Genomic DNA, 25,302 nt, shown 5'->3' on the forward strand with positions numbered 1-25,302 from the left:
GTTCTTTGATATTGAGCTATGGAAATCCTGAAATCTGCTCCAGAGGACTGCTTGGTATCTCGATAGCTGTAGCCCTCTAAATAATAGGGGGTACCTGGAAATTGTGTTAACATATTACCTTATATAATTGGTGAGATTTAATTCTTCACATATAAATATGATATGATTATAGCTGATAAGCAGAACAGAATATTAAACTGTAAAGTAGATATGGAACTCGTATTTGTACTTAAGTCAAATTATGCTCATTCTTTCTTAAAGAAGCACTGTTTTACATTTTCCTCGAATATGTTCAATTCTGGTTGCCGCATCTCAAAAAAGATATAGTGGAATTAGAAAAGGTGCAGAGAAGGGCGACGAAAATGATAAAGGGGATGGGATGACTTCCCTATGAGGAAAGGCTAAAGCGGCTAGGGCTCTTCAGCTTGGAGAAAAGGCGGCTGAGGGGAGATATGATAGAGGTCTATAAAATAATGATTGGAGTTGAACAGGTAGATGTGAAGCATCTGTTCACGCTTTCCAAAAATACTAGGACTAGGGGACATGCGATGAAGCTACAATGTAGTAAATTTAAAACGAATCGGAGAAAATGTTTCTTCACGCAACGTGTAATTAAACTCTGGAATTCGTTGCCAGAGAATGTGGTAAAGGCGGTTAGCTTAGCGGAGTTTAAAAAAAGGTTTGGACGGCTTCCTAAAGGAAAAGTCCATAGACCATTATTAAATGGACTTGGGGAAAATCCACTATTTCTGGGATAAGCAGTATAAAATGTTTTGTACATTTTTGGGATCTTGTCGGGTATTTGTGACCTGGATTGGCCACTGTTGGAAACAAGATGCTGGGTTCGATGGACCTTTGGCCTTTCCCAGTATGGCAATACTTATGTACTTATGTATTACATGAATTTTATTTCTGTATATATTTTATATTGAAATTTCAATAACACAGTTGAACTTTTAAAAACTGAGTTTGCATTAGGTTACATTATATCCCTGAATGAATGGAATGTATGACCTTATTTTTGGACATGAAAAAATACCAAAAGCCATAAAGCATTAGCTCCCAAATCAAATCTTCTGCTAAGTCTGGCATTCAGTGACCTAATGTTCCAGTTAAGGTAGTTCTACAACTAAAACATATTTTTAAAAAAAACCCTTAATATTGCTTCTGCATGATTAAAAAACCCTAATCATAGAGGTTGTTTTATACAGGCTCACAAAGTCCACAGAGCTTAATAATTATGTGAGTGTCTGAAGGAATGGGCAATAAAATGATATGCCTAAGGTCATAGCCTGAGTCAGCAGCAGATGTAGGATCTGAATCCAGGTCTACTGGTTTCTAGTTCGGCATTTTAACTATCACGTTATTTATATATCTGATTTGTTGGTTTTCCTTCATTCCACAAAGTTCATTTGGAAGAAGTTCGGGCTCGTGATTTTTGTTGTTTTTGGCTCTTGTTTGTGGAATGCTCTCCCCTCCAGCAATGAGTCATATTTTTTCTTTATTTTTATTTAAGAAGCAATTGAAAAATGTGTTGTTCTGTAAGGCTTTTCCTTGAAGTGAAAAGGGAACTGCATTAGGTAGGGGATGGGGCGTTTGTTTTGTTAAGTGTCTTGTTGTTTTTATGAGAGTTTTTTGTAATCCGCTCAGATGGTTGGATGAGCGGGCTATAAATGTGTTTAAATGTCCTGAAAACCAGACCTGTCACGGGTTATCACTGATGGGATTTGGAAACCAATGCAACAGAGTCAAGATAAAGGGAAACCGTACCTTAGACACCCTAGTGAGCAGGGCTGCTTTGAAGCACAAAATAATTATAAAACATTAGGGAGGAGAGTGAGTTAAAAAATAAAATACCATCTCACTAATTGATATCACAGCAGCTGCAGAGGAAGACTTACCTCATCAACTATACGCTCTTTCTCCACCTCAGTCAGATCTATTACCAGGCTAAAAAAAAATTATGTAACTGTCACGTTAGTTCAGGTGAATGCATAGAAAAAGGTTAACACACACAAACGTATATATAAATTAGACAAAATGCATTTCAGAAGTTTCCAGAAGCTAACATTCCCCTCCTCAGATCAAAGGGTAAAAAGAAAACATAACACATCAAAAGGCACCATTACTTCTACATTTCATCTAGCAAGAAAAAAGACAGTCAACCATTTGACTATATGGAACTAAACAAAAGACAATCTATAGCAAAATATGGTGGGGCAGGAAGATTTTCTGAATGGTTCATATGGGCCCAAATGCTTATGTATATTATTGTATTTTGATAATTGTTCTGTCAACAGTAACAGACTGGATCTTGTCTTCAGAATAGACAGACAAAAATGCTTTCCTGCAGTTTTACATTTTAATACTATATAATTCAGATGCAGCATACCACTTAGTCTGGCAGCATTTGACAAAGGAGTAGCTTAATGGTTAGTTCAGTGGGCTGAGAACCAGGGGTACTTGGATCGATTCCCTCTGCAGCTCCTTGTGACCTTGGGCAACTCACAACCCTCCACTGCCCCAGGTTCAAAAACTTAGAATATGAGCCCATTTGGGACAAGGGATTACCTACATATAATATGTAAACCACTTTGGCTGTAACATAGAAATGTGGTATATCAAGAATACAATAACAACAACTCAATGCATGCGTAAAATGCTTCAGGTTTAAAATGGAGTTCTTATTACTTAAAAAAAAAAGAAAAATACTCTGTTAAACATTTAAAATGCAGCTTGCTTTCTTCAACCCGTCAGGCTTCACTCATATTTGGCTATCATTTCTCAGAGTTACTCTGGTGCCAGGAGGGCACCCCTCAATGCTGTTCTGACCTGGAAACAATTGTAGACTTATAATTGTGCATGGGAGATTGCTGCAAAGTCTTAGAAAGCAGTGGAGGGGTATTCCATTGGTTAGGGCAGTAGGCCAAGAACCAAGGAAGCCAGAGTTCAAATCTCACTTCTCCCACCAATGGTCCTTACGGACTTCAGGCAAGTCACTTCACCTTCTACGGCCTCAAGTACAAACTTACATTATAAACCTTAGAGGGCAAGGACATCATAGCTAATGAACCTTAATATAATGCACCTTGAGAACATATCTGGATGACAAGTAATTAAGGTGGGAATTCAACAAGGTGAGTGAAAGTTCACCTTTTACCACACCTTGACTTTCAACTGGATTCAGCAACTTTAAGGATCCCAGTACTACAGGCTGCTGAATCCCATGCTAAAAGAATAACACTGCTAATATGGAAATCTGACCCCTAGCAGTAGCCGTACTATTTTAGATGTCCCAGGAGTATCGGGATGCAGCTTTGCTGCCTGTTGCTCCCAGGTGATGAAATAACCCAAAGAAAAATCTGCGGGGGGGGGGGGGGGGGGGGGGGGGGTTACCATGATTTTTGAGCCCTAACATGACATGGTTTATCATAGCATGTTGTGTTAGGCTATCTGCATAATAATGAGATGTAAAACATGTATCTGCATCTCATTACCATTTAACCCAAGGCAACTTAAATATCACCATGTTATGTTTTGTCAAGCGACGTTAGGGCTGCTTAAGTCACATTAAGGGCCAAATCACATGACTTAAGGCCCTAATGCTGCTTGATGAATTCCCTTCTAAATCTAAAACAAAACAAAAAAAAACAGATCCAGACATCTGAGAATGGTCACTCTTGTAAAGAGACATGGAAGTAAATGGTGACAAGAAAACACTAGTCTCTCAGAATCTGAAGAGATGTTGCACAATAATGAAGGAAAGCCAAGCCTTCTCAAAAACGTATATTTTTATCAAGATGTGGAAAATGATATTGGGAGATACGAATTTTGGTATCCTTCAGGCCACAACTCTTTATATTAGAAGGGTTAAATGTTACAATTGCAATTACCTTCCCAAAAAGTCATCCTTGTCTGTATCCTCGTCATACAGTCTAATCTCCATATCTCGATAGTCATACACTAAAGCCTAAAAGAGAAATGAAGGAATTATAGCTCTTGACAAGGTTAAAAAAAGGAGACAGTGGGAAGTGGGCTGATGACTCAAGACTGTTGTCCTGGTCTCGAGTCATTGGCCTACTTCCCACTGTCTTCTTTTTTTTGCAGTTTTTTTCGTGGGATTTCAGCATTATTCTACCCCTAGTAGATTTTCACTGCATCTTGACAATGTTAACCATGCTTCTACTCAGCAAGAGCACACACAGCAAAGCACCCTGCATGTAAGTGTAGTGTTGCATGCTGTCTAGTTTCTTATTAGCAGAAAAACAGACTGCGAATATACCAATCATCATAATATAAATTCAGATATTTAACTATCTCGCCAGTCACTTTAAAATTTCTCCACAAAGTATGGTGGATTGTAAGCTCTCTGGGGACAAGGAAATACCTAGTGTACCTGAACATAACTCATTTTGAGCTGCTACTGAAAAAAGGTGCGAGCTAAATCCAAATAAATATTTAAGAGTAGGGGTGTCCAATCTTGGTCTTCGAGGGCCACGATCCAGTCAGGTTTTCAGGATTTCCCCAATGAATAGGCATGAGATCTATTTGTATGCACTGCCTCCACTGTTTGCAAATAGATCTCATGCATATTCATTGTGGAAACCCTAAAAACCTGACCTGGCAAGGGCCGAGGTTGGACACCCCTGTTTTAAGAGCCTCCCAGTGAAGGTGGTGGAGACAAAATCATAAAAGAATTCAAGAAAACAACATAGAACTTCTATAGCTATGAGACAAAATGAACCTTATAGTCCTCTTTTAATGGAACTTTCTATGTTTCTGTGTAATAACTGAGAAAAAACATTTTACCATCAGTTTGCATTGTATGAGCATGAGAGAAGTAAACAGGGCCAGTGGGGGGCATCAACAGGTTGCATTCTACTGCAGGGTGAGACAGGCTTGGGGCTGCATGCAGCATTGGGGGGGGGGTGAAGGACAATTGCTCTGTTTACAGTTAGGGCCAGGGTTAAGGGGGGGGGGGGACACAGAAATTTAAGAGTTCACAATGGACAAAAGTAAATTTATCCACATCGGTCTGTCAGTTGCTGAAAGAAATACATGGAACAAAAGAGAGAAAAAGGAGACAGAATGGAGATCAAATATGTTTATTAAAATATTCCTTTATTTTACATTTACAAAACAATTTAGACTCCTACTACTTAAAAAAAACTCTTCTTAACAGTAAATACTGCACAAATGTTTTGGTATTAAATATTTTGCACCCAGAGAACACAATAGAAATTGATGTCACGTGAAAAATACACACATATACATTTTCCTGCTCCAGCTCTAACCAAATGTTCAGCTATGTAGCCATGTGTATTTTTTCTTAACTGCCTGAGGCCTTTCCCCTTTTAATATCCCCAATACCATCTCCACGTGCTGATGTGACTAATTCAGAGCCCCTCCGCTCTTGTCTACAGAGGTCTTCTCTACTCCCCATTCCAGGGATTTATGGTTTGTAGAAGAGGGACGAACTTTAAAAATTTTCCCAAAAAGAGACATGATGCCCCTGGAAAGACAGGAGCAAGTGGAACTAATGGTGTGAGTAAGCAATGAAAGTAGAGTGCTGTGCCAACAGCAGAGGGGCAGGAACACAGGTCTACCCCTCTGTCACTAAACTCATCACATCGGTAGCAATGATATGGCATCCCATCAGTATGGTGCCCCAACTTGAAACTTTGTCTTTCCCTGAAACCCGAGATGCCCTTTTCAATTTCTGTGCTGTCACTGCACCAACAATCTTCTGCTAAGACTACATGGAATTCTTCCCTCTAGAACCTTGTAAATGTGTCCTAAAAGTGGCTACCAGGGGTTATCACAGTGTGATGGCTGAGGGTCCTTGCACAGATTGTACAGGAGAATCTATGACACAGGGGCTGGTGGGACCTAAGCCTGTTGTCCCTTTCTAATTTAAGGTGTGACTACCCAAGCTCTGTTGGATGGTGGGTCACAAGTCTCCCTTGTGAACTGGAGCGTCTATGATGCTAAATTGTCACATATACTCCTACAACCTTTACAGGGGCTGGACTTGAGAAGCTTAAGTAATCATAGTTGCCCCTATGAGAGTTATATAGTGGTGACTATGGAATTTCGTCACTACTTTATGGGGGGAAACCCAGAAGCCGGAGACTCTGATGTTAGTGTGTCCAGATTCTCTGCCTAGATCCCAGACACCAGTACACACGCTTGGCAGGCTAGTACAGGCATACCGTTTCCTCCTTTTATCATAGTCTCCTTTTTAAAGCAAAATGCTAATGTACTGGATTTCCTGTGTATACTTACTCCAGTAGTAGTGCTGCTGAAAATCACCACTAATTGCCTTGTTGCTATTCAGACAGTGTTAATGCAGTCTAGAAGTTTACCTGGGTACTACTGATATTCAGCGGTTATAACCGGATAGTTACCCAATTAACATGATAGCTACTTATTTAACTTAGAACAATAGGAAAACTTTTTGCTATCTGGGTACTAGTGCTGAATATCGGTAATACCTGGATATTTGGCACTGGTATCCAGATAGCGGCCCATGCTGAATATCCCAGCATAATTTTAAATGCTGCAGAGTTTAAAAGCAGCACCAGCTGTGGAGTATAAATACTGGCTGGCCAAAGTTTAAACACAATGAATAAGTGAAAATTTAATTGTGAGAGGCTGAATAATCATTCACTGTTACTTGCCAACATTGCTGTTTAAATGAGAACAGGACCAGATGTTTGTGAGGAAAAAAAAAAAAAAAAACAGACTATAATTTGGTTGACACAGTACTTGAAATTAGTTGACTCAAGTAGTTCTGCTGAATGATGCCCAGAATGATAACTGATCACATATTTATCCTGAAAAGGCCAGAGCCAGTTTGTTCACTAAGCATATGCCTTTAACGGGGAACCAGAAGAGTAGTTAAGAGTGGGAGAAAGCACAAGAGCTCCCAGACTCAGTCCCAGAATCAGTTCATAGCTTCTGTGCTTGTACTAGATTTTCCCCCGGGAGTGTTGGTAGGTCCTTAAACTGCAGTGCCACATCAAAAACAAAGGTCTAGAGGGTCATGTGATGCCATGCTCAGGAGTGATAGCTAGCTGCTTTGCTCTTGCCACCTCTTTGCATACCCTGTTTCTTTTTGGTGAATTTTGACTCCCGAATTTCGGATCCAACTGGCTCACAGTCTTTGGGACTTTCTGGGCAAGCTGCGGGTACGATTTGTTAGTGTCTATGGGTGTGAAATTGCTCAAAAAGGACAGAGATAAAGGCAGGCTTACTGTGGACAAGATGGCGACGCCTTCAAGCCCCACAGGCTTGTCTATCAGCTTGGCGTGGGTTGCGGAGGTGGCTGCAGAGGTGACTGGGGCAATGGAGTCCATTCTTGGTAAAAAGATTGAGCCCTAACCCGACAGCAGATGAATGGATACATTTGAACAAAATCCTAAATAATATTACCTGAGTAGGAGCTGTGAGAGCCATGGAGGATTGGGAGGAAGAAAGGGAATAGGGGGCGGGGAGTGGGGGGGGAATAAGGGGCAGGGGGAGGGGGATATATAAATGTAAAACCTTTGATGATGGTGTTGACTGTTAAATGTTTGTGTTAATGTTATGAGATTCAATAGATGCGAATATGATATCTTGTGTTTCTGCTCGTTGTGCTGAATCAATAAAAATTATATATAAAAAAAAAAAAGATTGAGCCCTATAGATGCCAAACTAGAGCAGCTTCAGGGTAATATGGACCAGCTGAGTCGCAATTTTGCTGCCTTTCAACAACGGACCAACGATTTAGAAGACCGAGTGACAACAGTGGAAGATGAACAGGCCCGCACGCAGAAAGTGCTTGCAGATTATGAAGAAAAATGAGAATACCTTGAAAACAGGTCTAGACGGAATAATCTGCGCCTGATGGGTTTATCCGAAGCACTCATAGATAAAGACCTCAGGGACTTTTTGGAGACCTGGCTGACTCAAATGTTGCAACTCTCAGCTACTATTGGCCCCTTAAGAGTTGAGAGGGCCCATCAGATTGGCCTCAACCAGCACACTTTTACCAGACCACGGGTGGTGATCTGTAGACTTCTCAGTTTCTCCCAGAAGACAGCTATTCAGCAGGCTATTAGGTATTTCAAGGTGCTTTTGTATGAGAACCGCAAGATCCTGTGTTTTCAGGATTATTTGGCGAAGGTGGCAGCACAAAGATGGGCCTTTGCAACTATCTGCTCCCAGCAGTTGACTCAAAAGATTTGATTTGCCCTCCTTTATCCTGCCAAACTGTGAATTACTTATCAGGAAGTGACAAAGACTTTCGACTCAGTGGTGGAGGCTCAAAGTCTTCTGAATACTGTGGAGCTGCATGGCGAAAGCCCAGAACACAAATGACATAGCTGTGCCTGGAGGCTCTGTTTACGTTATAGGAGCAGATAGCTGATCAGTTCCCTTCTATGGGAGGCCACTCAGCACTCATTGTGTGGCTCTTCACCTTTGTGCTGTGACATTATTTCGGACAGTTCTTTAGGGCTGCAGTCCTTGGATTATGCAGCCTGGTTCTGGCATTGAGCATCGTGGATACTGCCTGCAGTTGATCATGCGAGGGGCAAACACTACTCCCCTGGAGTGGCTGGGACTTGAGATCAACAAAATATTTGAATTCATTTATTAATGGAAATGTGAGCGCGCTATGGATGTGTTTGTGAGTAACAGGGTTTTTTTTTTTGGGGGGGGGGGTGGGTTGGCCTTATTTATTTGGATTTATTTACTGTCTTTTTGAAGGAATTAACTCAAGGCAGTGTGCAGTAAGAATAGATCAAACAGGAGCAATAGGCAATTAATTACAGCAGTAAAAATATTCAAATAACAATACAAAGTATGGCATAGTATACTGCTTACACTGTCAATACAATACGTAATAGAACATTTTAATTGATAATGAAGGGTAAAGCAAAGATGGAACATATAGATAGGTAAGAGAGTAAGGGGAGTTAGAAAGTAAAGTGACTAATCTAAAGAAAGTTGCACATGAGGTCAGAGAGACGGTTAAATATTATCTCAGCTAAGGTAGGAGTGGATAAACATGTCCTGCTGCAGTATGTGAAGTCCGTGTCACTCCTTGTGTGTGTGAGACTAGCAAGTTCTTTACATCTTCCATTAAAGGCCTGGTTGAAGAGCCAAGCTTTCACCTGTTTCCTGAAGTAGAGATACTCTTGTGTTAAGTGGAGCCTTTCAGGCAGTGCATTCCAGAGTGTGGGGGCTACTCCAGAGAAGGCTTGCTTGCGGGTTTTGCATTGTGTAATGTCTTTTGGAAATGGAACAGTTAGTGACAGTCCTTGAGAGGACCTTAGTGTCCTTGGAGGTGTGTAGAGGATCATCTCTTACCTGTCTCTCTTAATTAGCTGTAAGATTGTTGGGGTCCGTGGATGGTTGGAACAGCATGTTTGTCACTGTTGTTAGCTGTAGTAGGTGCAATTAAGGTTCAAGGTTTGCCTTAGTTGATTATCCGCTTAAGGTCAGACCATCAAATTGGTGTATGATGTAAAAAACAAAAAAGCAGGAATACAATTGTAATGGAAGTATAAAATCATAGAAAGAAAGAAAAAGAAAAAGAAAAGAAATATAGAGGTAGAGGACAAAATAAGACAAACAAAAACAAACAATACTGCTAGTGCCCAACAGGCACCGAGGAGAACGACTGCACAGTCCCAAAGTGGTCAAATCAGCTGTCAAATGCCTCCTGGAAAATATGGGCCTTTAACAGAGCTTTGAACTTAGAAATGGTGTCTACTGTTCGAATTGGCAGAGGCAAAGTGATTCACAAGGAGGGGATTACTTTTAACTCCTTGAGGCAAAAGGCTCTCTCCCTGTGTGGTTCCTGTGACACCTAGTCTGGTGGGACGCCATTAATGCTGCACTGGCCACCCATGGGTGGAAGGGTCTTGTGTTTTGCTATATCTCTTGACCTATTTAATCCTATTACTACTACTATTTAACATTTCTAAAGCGCTACCAGGGTTGCGCAGCGCTGTACAATTAACAAAGAAGGGCAGTCCCTGCTGAAAGGAGCTATAATACAATCTAAACAAAAAGTGCAGTCAATCAGGATTGAGGCAGTCTAGATTTCCTGGATAGAGGTACAATGGTTAGGTGCCGAAAGCGACATTGAAGTGGTGGGCTTTGAGCAAGGATTTGAAGATGGGTAAGGGGGGGCTTGGCGTATGGGCTCAGGGAGTTTATTCTAAGCATAGGGTGAGGTGAGGCAGAAATCCGGATAGAGTGCCTGCTGTGGATGAGTGTGGGAAGGTTTTTTGTTGGGGTTTTTTTATGTTGAATATACAGAAAGGGGTGTGTTTGGTTGGAAAGGTCTCATTGTTACTATTTTATTAGTGTGTCTGGCATCTTCTTAGTTAATGCTGCTGGGTGGTCCACTATCACTTGTGTTCTGGGAGGATTTGTTTCCCTATGTTTTACTTGGGAGACTGCTCCCTCATATTCTTGGGGGAAGGCTAAAAGTTTTAATCTGGGAGGGGAGGGCCTATTGGCTTTGGGGGTTTCTATGATGGGGAATGTTTGCAGGAAGGGGTTGTGCTCATGTAATGTTAGCATGGGGGTGTGTGAAAGGGGGGGTGTTGAGTTGTAACCAGTTCCTTCTAAGGAACAATTATGCTGGGGTGGGTCCGGGATGATTCGGGGTTCTAGGTGGGGATTGTTGTGTGGCAGGAGAGGGGGTTCACTGGGATAGTAGTTTGGGTTTATGGACAAGTCAGTGGAGACATATGGTAAAATTATGTATCATACCTGATAATTTTCTTTCCATTAATCATAGCTGATCAATCCATAGACTGGTGGGTTGTGTCCATCTACCAGCAGGTGGAGATAGAGAGCAAACTTTTGCCTCCCTATATGTGGTCATGTGCTGCCGGAAACTCCTCAGTATGTCGATATCAAAGCTCCATCCGCAGGACTCAGCACTTAGAGAATTACACCCACGAAGGGACACTCTGCCCAGCTCACCACCGCCGAAACGGGGGAGGGGAATTAACCCAGCTCATCCCCACACAAGTGGGGGAGGGGAATCCGTCCAGCTCATCCCCGCGGAGCGGGGGAGGGACACCACACCCGCCGATGCGGGGGGATCTGGCTTATCCTGCAACCGCAACCGCGGGAGGAGCTGACTGACCCTAACACCGCCGAAGCGGGAGGGGTACAAAGCTGCCCTACAGCCGCACGAAGCGGGAGGGAGTGCCGGCAGAATTTAAATCTCAATCCAGCCCCGTAAAACGGAGGGGAGAGGAATGCAGCAGCTCACTGTAACACAAACTCGTCTTAACTCTTGAAGAATCCAAGTGAAAAAACTTGAACACGAAGTCTTTCTGAAGTAACTGAAGACTAAACTTGAACCTGAAATGCAACCAGAATAAAAACAGTACAGATATCTGGGAGGGGCTATGGATTGATCAGCTATGATTAATGGAAAGAAAATTATCAGGTATGATACATAATTTTACCTTCCATATCATCAAGCTGATCAGTCCATAGACTGGTGGGATGTACCGAAGCAGTACTCACCCAGGGCGGGACATTGAAATCCCTGACCTCAACACTGAAGCTCCAAACCGGGCCTCCGCCCGTGCAGCCACAGTCAAGCGGTAATGCTTGGAGAATGTATGAGCCGAAGCCCAAGTTGCCGCCTTGCATATCTCTTCCAAGGAGACGGACCCGGCCTCTGCCATCGAGGCCGCCTGAGCTCTAGTGGAGTGAGCCTTCAGCTGGATAGGCGGCACCTTCCCCGCGGCCACATAAGCCGCTGCAATGGCTTCCTTGACCCATCTTGCCACTGTAGGCTTAGCAGCCTGCAGACCCTTACGAGGACCTGCAAACAGGACAAACAGATGATCCGATTTCCGGAACTCATTGGTCACTTCCAAGTATCTGATGATGACTCGTCTCACATCCAGATATTTAAGAGCAGAGTACTCCTCTGGGTAGTCCTCCCTACGAAAGGAAGGGAGACAAAGCTGCTGATTCACATGGAAGCGAGAAACAATCTTGGGCAGGAAGGAAGGCACTGTGCGAATAGTCACTCCTGCCTCAGTGAACTGCAGAAAGGGCTCTCGACATGAGAGCGCCTGGAGCTCGGAAACTCTTCTGGCTGAAGTGATAGCCACCAAAAAGACTGCTTTCAACGTCAGGTCTTTCAGAGATGCCCTCGACAAGGGTTCAAAAGGCGGCTTCTGCAATGCTCTTAGCACCAGGTTGAGATTCCACGCAGGCACCACTGAGTGCAGAGGAGGGCGCAGGTGATTAACTCCCTTGAGAAAGCGCACCACATCTGGCTGCGAAGCCAGGGAAGCACCCTTCAGGCGGCCCCTGAAGCAAGCCAGAGCCGCTACCTGGACTTTAAGGGAACTGAGCGACAGGCCTTTCTCCAGACCTTCTTGCAGGAACGCCAACACTGAAGAAATTGGAGCAGTGAAGGGAGAAAGTGAGCCTGCTTCACACCACGCTGCAAATATACGCCAAACCCTGGCGTAAGCAGTAGAAGTAGAGCGCTTCCTCACTCTCAGCATAGTGGCGATGACCTTGTCTGAGAAGCCCTTCTTTCTCAGACGCTGCCGCTCAATAGCCAGGCCGTAAGACCAAAGGGGGAGGGATCCTCCATCACCACGGGACCCTGATGTAACAGGCCCTGCTCCACTGGCAGCCGCAGAGGATCGTCGACTGAGAGCCTGATCAAGTCCGCATACCAGGGACGTCTGGGCCAATCCAGACCCACCAGGATTACCCTGCCGGGATGCTTTGCCACCCGGTCTAGCACCCTGCCCAACATGGGCCAGGGCGGGAACACATAGAGAAGCTCTTGAGTCGGCCACTGTTGGAGAAGAGCATCTACTCCCAGGGATCGAGGGTCCCGTCCTCTGCTGAAAAAGCGCGGCACTTGGCAATTGGCCGATGACGCCATCAGATCTAGGCTCGGCTGGCCCCAGCGCTTCGTGATGTCCAAGAACGCCTGAGCAGATAGCTGCCACTCTCCGGGCTCCAAGGTATGGCGACTGAGAAAGTCCGCCTTGACATTCATGACTCCGGCAATGTGGGCCGCTGACAGCTGCTCCAGGTTCGCTTCTGCCCACTGGCATAGATTCATAGCCTCCTTGGCTAGAGGGGCGCTCTTGGTACCTCCCTGGCGGTTGACATAGGCCACAGCCGTGGCATTGTCCGACAGGACCCGTACCGGCTTCAACACCAGTACCGGGATGAACTCCAAAAGCGCCAACCGAATGGCTCTGAGTTCCAGGAGGTTGATAGACCACTTTGCCTCTGCAGGAGACCAGAGCCCCTGCGCTGTCCTTCCCAAGCAGTGGGCTCCCCAGCCCGACAAAGAGGCGTCCGTCGTGACGACAATCCACTCCGGGGTCACCAGAGGCATTCCCGCAGACAACTTGTCTGTCTGCATCCACCAGCTCAGCGCCTTGCGCACTGCTGGGTCCAAGGGAAGGCGCACAGCATAATCCTCCGACATCGGAGTCCAGCGCTGCAGCAGAGATTGTTGTAGTGGTCTCATATGAGCCCTGGCCCAGGGCACTACTTCCATCGTGGCCGTCATAGAGCCCAACAGCTGCACATAGTCCCAAGCCCGAAGAGGAGAGGCTACTAGGAACTGGTCCACCTGAGCCTGAAGCTTGACAATCCGATTGTCTGGCAGGAACACTCTGCCCACTTGGGTGTCGAATTGAACTCCCAGATACTCCAGGGACTGAGTCGGGCGCAGCTGGCTTTTCTCCCAGTTGATGATCCATCCCAGGGAGCTCAAAAGAGCAACTACCCGGTCCACAGCTTTGCCGCACTCTGCATAAGAGGGGGCTCGGATCAACCAGTCGTCCAGATAAGGATGGACTTGTACTCCTTCCTTTCGCAGGAAGGCCGCGATGACCACCATTACTTTGGAAAAGGTCCGCGGAGCAGTAGCCAACCCGAACGGGAGGGCTCTGAACTGGAAGTGTCGGCCCAGTACTGCAAAACGCAGAAAGCGTTGATGAGGAGGCCAGATGGGAATATGCAAGTACGCTTCCTTGATGTCCAAGGATGCCAGGTACTCCCCTGCCTTCACTGCCGCTATAACAGAGCGGAGAGTCTCCATGCGAAAGTGCCGCACTTTCAAGGCCCGATTGACCCCTTTGAGGTCGAGGATAGGCCGGACAGAACCTCCTTTCTTTGGTACCACAAAGTAAATGGAGTAACGCCCCTTGCCAAACTGACTTTCTGGCACCGGAACGACCGCACCCAGGCGGATCAGATTGTCCAAAGTCTGCTGCACTGCCACAGCTTTGACCGGAGACTTGCAGGGAGAGAGTACAAACCCGTCTCTTAAGGGTCGGCAGAACTCTAGCTTGTAGCCTTCTCTGATGACTTCCAGCACCCAAGCGTCTGAAGTTATTGTGGTCCACTCGCCCAGAAACGAGGACAGCCGTCCTCCAATCTGCACTGGGGCGTGGACCAAGGCCCCGTCATTGGGTACGAGACCCTGGGGGAGGACCGGAGGGAGCACCTCTGGGACGGCGGTCTCTGCGAAAGGAATGCTGCTTGGGGGAGAAATTCCTCTTGAAGGAAGAGGGGGCAGAGGAACCCGACCTGCCCGGGCGGTACCGACGGGCTTCCTGAAACCGTCCTCTGGAGGTACCGGGACGAGTACTAGCCCGAGCCCTGACCTCTGGTAACTTCTTGCCCTTAGACGTGCCGAGATCGGTCACGATTTTGTCCAGCTCGACCCCAAAGAGCAGCTTGCCTTTAAAAGGCAATCTAGCCAGGCGGGATTTAGAGGCGTGGTCAGCAGACCAATGTTTCAGCCAAAGCCACCGCCGCGCAGAGATTGTCTGAGCCATGCCTTTAGCTGAGGCCCTCAAGACATCATACAGCAAGTCTGCCAAATAGGCTAAGCCCGATTCCAGGGCCGGCCAATCAGCCCTCAAGGAATGATCCGAGGGGGAAGCCCGCTGCACCTTAGTCAGGCACGCCCTGGCCACATAGGAGCCGCAAACTGAGGCCTGCAAACTTAAAGCAGCCGCCTCAAAGGACGACCTTAAGGCCGCCTCCAATCTTCTGTCTTGGGCGTCCTTTAGGGCCGTGCCACCTTCCACCGGCAACACCGTTTTCTTAGTCACCGCAGTGATTAAAGAATCCACGGTAGGCCACAGATAGGCCTCATGTTCACTTTCAGTCAAAGGATAGAGGCGGGACATAGCCCTAGCCACTTTAAGGCTCGCTTCAGGGACATCCCATTGAGCCGAAATTAAGGTGTGCATGGCATCATGCACGTGGAAGGTTCTAGGCGGGCGCTTCGTCCCCAGCATAATGGCAGAGCCAACAGGGGCTGAGGGAGAGACGTCCTCCGGAGAGGAAATCTTCAAAGTGTCCATGGCCTGTATCAACAGGTTGGGCAAATCCTCTGAGCTAAAAAGCCGCGCTGCAGAGGGGTCATCCGCTCCATCCGAGCGGGGATCCGTCTCCTCCAAGGAATCCGCAAAGGACCGTTGGGAGAACTCAGATACGCTGCCCTCATCTACATCGGAGGAGACAAAGTCCTCCAAGGCCTGGGAATCAACCCGAGGGCGTTTACCTCTGGGAACCTCAACCTCTTTACCAGACAAGGGAGCAGGGGCAGCGTTTTGCATAAGGAAGGCCTGATGCAGCAGCAAAACAAACTCGGGGGAGAAACCCCCCAGACTGTGCACTTCCGCAGCCTGGGCTACAGCCCTAGACGCACCCTCAACCGGCGCTCGCAAGAGCGGGGGAGAGACATGCTGCGCATCCAAAATGGCGTCCGGCGCAACACTCCGCGAAGGAGCCGCGCGGGAAGAACGGCGCTTAACTTTAGCCGCTTTTGTGCCGTCGCCCAAATTAAGGGCGTTCATGGCATTAATGTCTCCAACCTCAAGGGCGGCCCAAGAAGAAGCCGTCCGAGCCGCGTGGCCGGCCAAGATGGCGGAGGCGAGGAGCGGGGGATGGGCGTTTATGGCGGGAAAAACCGCCACGCCGGAGGAAGGACCGGGACATTCATCGGTCACAAAACTGTCACCCAACAAGGGCGAATCAGGCTTTAAGACCCCCGCATCCCCTCTAGAAGCGCTCAAGCGATCCGGGGAGCGACTCTTTGCGCCCTCGCCCTCCGACGCCATATGCCACGAGGAGAAGAATCGGGGAACCCCCTGCCCGCTATAAAAAGGTAAAAATTACCTGCTTTCCACTCCGAGCTGTAACGACCTGGTGTCCCAGTGAGTAGTTGCAATAAACGTTTAAATAAACGTCGAAATAAACGCCTTTAAGGACGTTCAAAATTTTTTTTTTTTTTTAACGGAGCCAGCGGGAGGGGGGAGAAAAGGAGGGACCTGGCACCACCAGGTTTGCACTTGCTCAAGAAGAGCCCTCAACCCCAGGCACTCAACAAAACCTAAGAATTAGGCTTGGAGGCCTAGCCAGAGCTGCTGCTGTGTGTGACCACCACCTGCTGAGATAGAGAACATACTGAGGAGTTTCCGGCAGCACATGACCACATATAGGGAGGCAAAAGTTTGCTCTCTATCTCCACCTGCTGGTAGATGGACACAACCCACCAGTCTATGGATTGATCAGCTTGATGATATGGAAATGCAGGTTTTTTCTTGCATAGTGGGTATGAATCTCATAGTCCTCAGACTTATTTGGCACAGATTGTGGGCGATGGGACTCATTTGCTTCAGGATGTAGGGAGGGGAGACTGAGGGCTGAGACAATCTTCCTTCAGGATTGACAGTAGGATTTCTGGGGGGGGGGGGGGGGGGGGGTTCTTCTTCTGTTGCTAGAACACGTTCTGGATGTCGAAGGTCACCTTAAGTCTTTAGCTACTTTAAGAGGTCAGGAGGGGATTCAACGGGGAGACACCTTTGCTCACTGCTAATTAAAACACTACATTCACTTATTAAACAGACAGTCACTTTGCCTCCACATTGGTACCAGCATTAGGAGTTTTTTTGATGACATATCAGAAAAGATGACTTCTATCTCAGGGGTGTATAAAGTTTTATACAAACTAGAAAGACCCAAAGATTTAACCCAGATGAAATGAAAATGGGAACAGGATGAGGGGATGAATTTGGGCCCATGGGATTTATTTTCTAGTATAAAGGGTATCCTGGAGTTGACAACGAATGCCAGGTATACAGAATGTTATTTTTGGGTACTTTATAGAGCGTAGTATACTCAGGTACAGTTGCCTATATGCTCTAAGTGCCAGGTGGCTGATAATACTATTCCTTTTGGGAATGCTTTAAAGTTCGGTGTTTTTGGAGACAGGTTATAGATTATAAGGCCTCTCTCCTGAATAGTAGGATTGAGGGTACTCCAGCTCAATTGCTGTTAGATCAACCTAGTTCCTTTTAGGGATGCAAACAAGGAGTGCACCTTATTTTTTCGTAAAATGTGCCTACTGGCGAGAAAATGTATTTTACAGTCCTGGACCTCGTCACAGCTACATGCTTTCTGGCACAATCAACTCCATCAGCTACTTGTCTGGGAGGCTCGTGGATCCCTTAAACAAAAGACCCATTTTCTGAAACTCTGGAACCCCTATTTGCATTCTTTGATTCCAAGGGGGGAGTCTTATTTTGAACACTTTATAATTGATAGACATATATGTATGTTTTCTTTCTCTGTCTCATGCCTTGTGTTTTCATTTGATTTTCAGGGGTTGGGGGTGTCTTCCCTATTTGCCTGGAGGGTCATAAGAGTCCAGGCACTCTGGAGTCATGGCTCAGTCTGTTCATTGATGTTGAGGTAAGAGGGTTGGGGGGGGGGGGGGTTAGGTCTAATGGGTATCATAATAGTATATATATCCTACATTTGATACTAGTTTGTTTTCTGTTTTCTTGCATGGGATTTTCTGTTATATATAAAAACTTTAATAAAGCTGTTTGAACTAAAAACAAAGCTCTATTAATAGGAGCTTCAATGAACACTTTATTAGCCAGTTTTTTAAAAATGCATCTCCATGGTATAATAACCCGCAGTGGTGTCGAACTACACATTCAGAGTAATATTTCAGCACATTTGATTGTTCATGTTAAGTCTGACCTGTAAGATCTGGGGTTTCCGAGTCAGCATTTTATCACTACTCATGAAGGGATAGATGGCCCTAAATTCAATGTTGCTGAAGAAGACAGAAAGGGTAAAGGCAAGGGTATTGGATTTGATATATTGCCTTTCTGTGATACAACCAAAGCAGTTTAGAAACATGACAGCAGGTAAAGACCATATGGACCATCCAGTATATGCAGGTACTTTCTCTGTGCCTAATGGGCTCACAATCTAAGTTTATGTACCTGGGGCAATAGAGGGTTAAGTGACTTGCCCAAGATCACAAAGAACCACAGTGTTCACTGTACTAATCATCAGGCTACTCCACTTCACTCCAGAAGAGTTAACATACAATAAAATACAAGCTGATACATGCCACTACCTTCTCCTACACGAGCACGCAGTTGTGGAATACACTACCTACTGCCTTGAAAACTACTGACGAAATAACCAACTTTCGCAAATCTCTGAAGACATATCTCTTCAACAAGGCCTACAAAGAGAACCCATAGCCTCACTAAATTACCCTGCCAACTTACCCAGTTATGAAAGTCTACTTTCTATACTTACCCGCCTCATACTTTTCCTCTCTCTTCTCCCTTACTTAATCTTTGTACATCACTAACTGTATCTGATATCCTGGAATGACAATGCCATAACAGGACTCTGTAAGCCACATTGAGCCTGCAAATAGGTGGGAAAATGTGGGATACAAATACAATAAATAAAAATAAATATCAGACTATCCCCCAGTTAGTTGTGAGCAGGCAGACTGATATGGCTAAATGTCTTTTCATTCAGGATGAGCTCTCCAAACTGTCTAACCAAATAGTGCAAGCTGATGGTAAACCAAACATGCAAGAACAGTGACAACAAAAGTTCCAAAAGGGCTTTATTGTGAAATCCAGAAGGTATATTCTATTTTGGTATTCCAGACTACATATAAACCTCAGTGACCCAATGTGACCACGTTTCACTGAATATGCCTGCCTCAGGAGTTCAAGACTTTATATGCGCATAAATGAATGCTGTCACAAAATAACCTGATGGAAAACATTCATCTCAGTTTTACACAGAAATGCACAAAATAACAGCAGACGAGAATTGTTACGACACACCTGGTCTGCTCAATGTATTTTCTTCTTTGCAGCTATGGATCTTTTGTGCTTCTTTTCTTGAATTCTGTTACTGATTTTATCTCCCCCCTCCTCTACCTGTTCCATCCATCCACCAGCCTTTCTGTGAAGAAGGATGATGCATGGAACTGCCTCTTGGTTAAAGAGTAACTAAATGTCGATAAAGGATTTAACTTTAAATTCTGAAAAATTAGAAGTAGAATTCATGTTTGATAGTATCTGAAGGCTAACAAGGATCTTTCCACTGACAAAGAAACACTTGCAAAAAGTTTGAAAACTCTGTGGCTGTACATAAAATCATCCTGCAAGGAAACAATGCTTGCTCAGATGAATGTGTTCAATGGCAAATTCAATGTACAGCTTAAAATAAAATATGAAGGGTCACATTGGCCTTACACTTTACCTCATACACCTCATTCCATTTTGGATTGAGATTTTCTTTGATGACCTTGCTTTGGAAGATTTGGTTGCCAACTTGAATAATTCCATAAGGGTCAGACTTTCCTTTGATAAGGCCTTTCATATAAGTGTCCTTCCACATTAGGTCCTGGGCTTCGAGGAAGTGTATCCTGAGAACACCCTATTTAAAAAAAAAAAAAGCAGATTTTGATTAATATACGATACATCACTGCTATTAAATGCTGTGTTTGTGTAGAGGGTGCCACGAAGGAGAATGACAAAGCAACATCTAAACCAGAGTAAATGATCAAAGAATCTTTATTGAAGCACCAGGAAAATGACCTAACATGGAGTCATGTTTCAGTGGACGCAGCCATCTGCTTCAGGAGTCACAAGTAAACACTGTATGCATAAAAGATGTAAAAATACCATATATAAAAATACTTATATATTAAATTAGAATAAAATAACTAGCGATACAAAACATGCAGCTAAAAGTACATTTGTATATATGTACAGATACAACTATGAAACAATAGAATTACTGATTAAAACCAAATAAAACAATGAAGTGAACAAATAAAATGGACTGCATAATAAAACACTGCATGAAAAAAACAAACTCCTTGTTCAAAAACTGTATGTTAATAAAATGTGTGATCTGGAGACAAAAAAAAAAAAAAGCATGTGTGTGTGGGGGGGGGGGGGGGGGGGGGCCGATGAAGTTTGACTTTCTGTGCTCAAAAATGTGCCTTTGTCTAATTGCAATACAGCACAAGTGATATATGTCATCATGCATCCCTGTCAGTTATTATATGTTGGTAAAACAAAATAGACCATTAAGACATGCATGCTTGAACACGGAAACTGTATTAGCCACAACATTATTTCTGCACCACTGGTGGAACACTGGCACTCTCTGAACCACACTATTGAGGATCTCAAGTTTTTTGTGTGCAAAGTATTTAATAGCTCCTGGAGAGGAGGAGATATAGTTAAGCATATCATTTTCTTTATGAAAACCTTATCACATGGTCTTAACTCTGAGATTGATTTTAAGCCTTTCCTTTAAACAGTTCATAACTATTAAACATTCTTTTATTTTTATGTTTTTTACCTCTTCCTTTTCCCTGCTCACTGGTTTGTGTTTTTCTTTTTATTACATTCTATGTTTCTGTAGACTATTCAAGTTTTTTTTAAATCTATAGTTGATCCCTCTGTGTTGCCCAGACTCTGTTTTTAAAATGATTATTTAGCTTTTGTTGTCTATATTTTATATATATTATTATTTTTTAACCAGTTATGTTTCTTAGCTGGTTTCTGTACTTTACTGGCCATTTTTGTAGCTGGTTTAACACGCTAACTGGCCATTTCTCTACCTCATACATTATTCATGCCTGTTTATTTAAATACGTTCATGTTATAGTGTATTTCCTCCCTTATGCTCCCGATTGCAGTGGCATCTTTGATGTTTGTTTTATCCTTCACACTGTGCACGTGGTAAGCCATTTCTAATCCGTTTTCAGATTTGTCCTGCCTTTCTGTGCGAGCATACCATCTTTATATGCTTGCCGCCATGAATAGAGTCGCCGTCACTTTGTCAAGGGATAGGAGCTTATAACAGTAACATCACTTGCCTGCTGCTGTCGTCGCTTGACTTTTTTTATATATGTAGGTAAATGTATGTGATTTCTTATATTCAGTCTTTTTAAAGTGGTAGGCTTCTTGATTTACATACCCTTGGCACCATTTTGGATACCTGGTTATTGACGTGTGACCTATTTTAACCGGTTTTATTTATTTATTCTTTTATAACCGTCAGTCTTATGTCCTAACCGGTTGCAGCTTCTCAGTTTTTAGGTTTTAGCGGCTACGTTTTTAATACTTGCATAACATATGTCAGGTTAGGCCGATTCATACATTATATTAGAACTTTTTCATATCTTTACATCCTTTTTACCGAGAGTGGTATTATGTTTATATTTAGAGAGAAACATCCAGCTATTGCACCAGCATTCACATATAATGTTGTGTTCTCCAGAGGTATGTCATTCAGTTGTTTCTCCCTTGCTAATAATACTTTGACACACATCAGCCCATTATGCTTGACCCCATAGGCACATTTTTGAGCATAGACAGTCAAACTTAGTCACTCTCCTGTTTTGTCTCCCACCAGATCACACATTTTATTAACATACGGATTTTGAACATAGCGTTTGCTTTTTTTCATGCAGTGTTTTATTATGCAGTCTATTTTATTTGTTTGCTTCATTGTTTTATTTGGTTTTAATCAATAATTCTACTATTTCATAGTTGTATCTGTACATATACACAAATATGCTTTTAGCTGCTTATTTTGAATCACCATTTATTTTAATATATATGCATTTTTATACATGGTATTTTTTGTATCTTTTATGCATACAGTGTTTACTTGTGACCCCTGAAGCAGGCAGCTGCATCTGCTGAAAAATGGCCCCATGTCGAATCATTTTCCTGGTGCTTCAATAAAGATTCTGTGATCATTTCCTCCTGGCTTGGAAGTTGCTTGGTCATCCTCTACTCCTTCATGGTACCCTTTGGATTTCCATAGAGGTTGTTTCCTGTTCCTGCTTTGTTCCGTGTTTGTGTAGAGGGCATACAAATTCTGCCTGCCAAAGGCATCTTTGCAATGAACTCTATTGCCTCCACAAAATTAAGTATATGAACTTTTTACTTGGAAATCTCTTGCAGTTTCTTGAAAAAGACTCATTCTTCTGCCTTCACAACAGCAAGAGGAGACACCCCTGTGGAGGAAAACTGAGGTTTATGAAACCCTAGTCCAGGGGCATGGCCTTGTCTTTGGCTCTGCTCCCCAGCTACTGCACCATTATGTAATGAGAGTTACACTGGCTAACAGAGAGGTAAACAGCTAAGCAAACAGGGACAGAATCTATTTAAGTTGCTGCACTGATTCCAAACAGTGCTCTGGATAGGAACCAGACCACCACACTGTCTGCACAGAAGAAACTAAGAAGAGAAGCAGTGAAAACTATCTATCCAGGAGAAGCATCAGGACAAAGAGCCCCAGTAGTGAATCCCATCGGGGAAAGGATCAGCTAACAGGACTGTGTACCTGCAGGCTGAAAGAGCCCAGCACCCTGTGTAACAATCTGCCTCAGATCAGCCTTCTCTGGAATCCAGAGAGAGAAAAACATCTACAAAGTACTCTCTCAATAGAATCTCTTTCCAAGGCAGAGGATCTACTAGCAATATTAACAATACTACTACTGAGAGACTGAAAGTTGGAGAATAACTTTGTTACTTTATACTTAGTAAATCATTATATTGAGAATTGTATGTTTAATCCTTTTTGCCATCCAAGTTAAAGAACATTGAATCATAGAAAAATGAAAGCAGATAAAGACCATATTACCAACTTAGTCTGCCCATCCATGTCATCTACTATCCCTTCCTCTTCCATAGAGAGCTTTTTTGAATTCAGTTTACATTATTATTATTACATTTGTACCCCGCGCTTTCCCACACATAGCAGGTTCAATGCGGCTTACATAGTAAATAGAATTACAAAGCCTTGTAAGAAGAATATTACAAACTGTAGTAAACATAGTAATAGTAAGGTTTTAAGAATATACAATTGAACGTGGAAAGGTAAACAAAGACATTTACATTAAGCGCTTATATGCTCTATATAACAAAAATGGATCAGTGCTGCTCACAATTGTAAGGGAAAAGGACATAATCCTAGAGCATAACAATCCATATTCAATATTTTAACACCTAAACATTATATAACTCTTCTTCTCTCAATTCTATTATGTGTCTGTAACACATACATCTCATTATCTACCTCATCACCGGAGGCAGCTTAAGCCTCTCGGTACTATGTAAGCCACATTGAGCCTGCAAATAGGTGGGAAAATGTGGGGTACGCCGCCGCTGATCACGTTCAATATTAACAAGAAAACACAGAGATCTATTTAACGAACCTAAGTTAATTTAATTATTTTTGGTTGAGTTTAAAGTTGAACATCATAAGATTAAGTGAGTTTTCACCCTACACGGAGGTTTTTCTGGCTGATGATGAGGAAGTCCAGCTCCCTTTAGACGTTTTTGAGTGTTGGGGAGTTTCTCCAGGCCTTTTCCTCTGAAGATTAATAAGTGTATTTGCTATAAGTACTGAGAACCTTTCATGCATTTATATATACATTACATTATATTAAGTATCTCTTCCCCACATTTATTATTGAGCGTAATCTCTACAGATAGACAGGAAAGCAAGAGCTCCAATTCTGTCAGAGGAAAGAAAGCAGAGGCTGGTACTGCTGATGGGTAAGCATGATTTTTGACTACTGGTTTGCTTGAAAACCAAACTTTTAAGAAGTTAGGTGGAAAATTCTTCACTAAAGATTTTCATCCATTAGTGAGTACTCCTGACGTTAGAAAAATAACTAATACCTCAACATTAAAAAGCAGACAGCAGTCCAGCAACAAGGAGGTGGCATATAGAAAGGCACATGCCATCAAATTTATCTTCTCATGCTTATTTGGAACTTTCTACGCTACCCTTAGCAAAGCATTAGTGTGATTTATGATCAAAAATGTTCTTTCAATTTTCCACACAATGAACAATTCAATACTGGTGCAAAAATCAGAAAACTGAAAAATCTTCAGCCTGTCCCAAACACCAGGGCCCATGCTACATTACAGTCCCCCATATCACTGAAGGCTTAAGATAAAAAATAGGTTTTAAGCGCCTTCTTACATTTGCATAAGGAGAATTTAACCAGAAGGTAAAATTATGTATCATACCTGATAATTTTCTTTCCATTAATCATAGCTGATCAATCCATAGACTGGTGGGTTGTGTCCATCTACCAGCAGGTGGAGATAGAGAGCAAACTTTTGCCTCCCTATATGTGGTCATGTGCTGCCGGAAACTCCTCAGTATGTCGATATCAAAGCTCCATCCGCAGGACTCAGCACTTAGAGAATTACACCCACAAAGGGACACTCTGCCCAGCTCACCACCGCCGAAACGGGGGAGGGGAATTAACCCAGCTCATCCCCACGCAAGTGGGGGAGGGGAATCCGTCCAGCTCATCCCCGCGGAGCGGGGGAGGGACACCACACCCGCCGATGCGGGGGGATCTGGCTTATCCTGCAACCGCAACCGCGGGAGGAGCTGACTGACCCTAACACCGCCGAAGCGGGAGGGGTACAAAGCTGCCCTACAGCCGCACGAAGCGGAAGGGAGTGCCGGCAGAATTTAAGTCTCAATCCAGCCCCGTAAAACGGAGGGGAGAGGAATGCAGCAGCTCTCTGTAACACAAACTCGTCTCAACTCTTGAAGAATCCAAGTGAAAAAATAACTTGAACACGAAGTCTTCCTGAACAGGAACTGAAGACTAAACTTGAATCTGAAATGCAACCAGAATATAAACAGTACAGATATCTGGGAGGGACTATGGATTGATCAGCTATGATTAATGGAAAGAAAATTATCAGGTATGATACATAATTTTACCTTCCATATCATCAAGCTGATCAATCCATAGACTGGTGGGATGTACCGAAGCAGTACTCACCCAGGGCGGAACATAGAAATCCCTGACCGCAACACTGAAGCTCCAAACCGGGCCTCCGCCCGAGCAGCCACAGTCAAGCGGTAATGCTTGGAGAATGTATG

The 25,302-nt window shown here is 43.8% G+C and overlaps 1 protein-coding gene across 2 annotated transcripts in view; it reads right to left on the reverse strand.

Annotated features, from left to right (window-relative positions):
- The window catches only part of ESYT2 (extended synaptotagmin 2), a 362,124-nt gene that overhangs the window by 117,235 nt on the left and 219,587 nt on the right, over window positions 1–25,302 (reverse strand). For both annotated transcript variants that reach the window (XM_030198737.1, XM_030198732.1), the window contains exons 9-11: window positions 19,618–19,794; window positions 3,894–3,970; window positions 1,902–1,950 (exon numbers count right to left, since the gene is read on the reverse strand). In XM_030198737.1, the coding sequence (XP_030054597.1) occupies window positions 1,902–1,950; window positions 3,894–3,970; window positions 19,618–19,794 (303 nt within the window). The remainder of the gene's footprint in view (window positions 1–1,901; window positions 1,951–3,893; window positions 3,971–19,617; window positions 19,795–25,302) is intronic.

This window comes from Microcaecilia unicolor, chromosome 1 (assembly GCF_901765095.1).
Source record: "Microcaecilia unicolor chromosome 1, aMicUni1.1, whole genome shotgun sequence".
Classification (NCBI taxonomy): domain Eukaryota; kingdom Metazoa; phylum Chordata; class Amphibia; order Gymnophiona; family Siphonopidae; genus Microcaecilia; species Microcaecilia unicolor.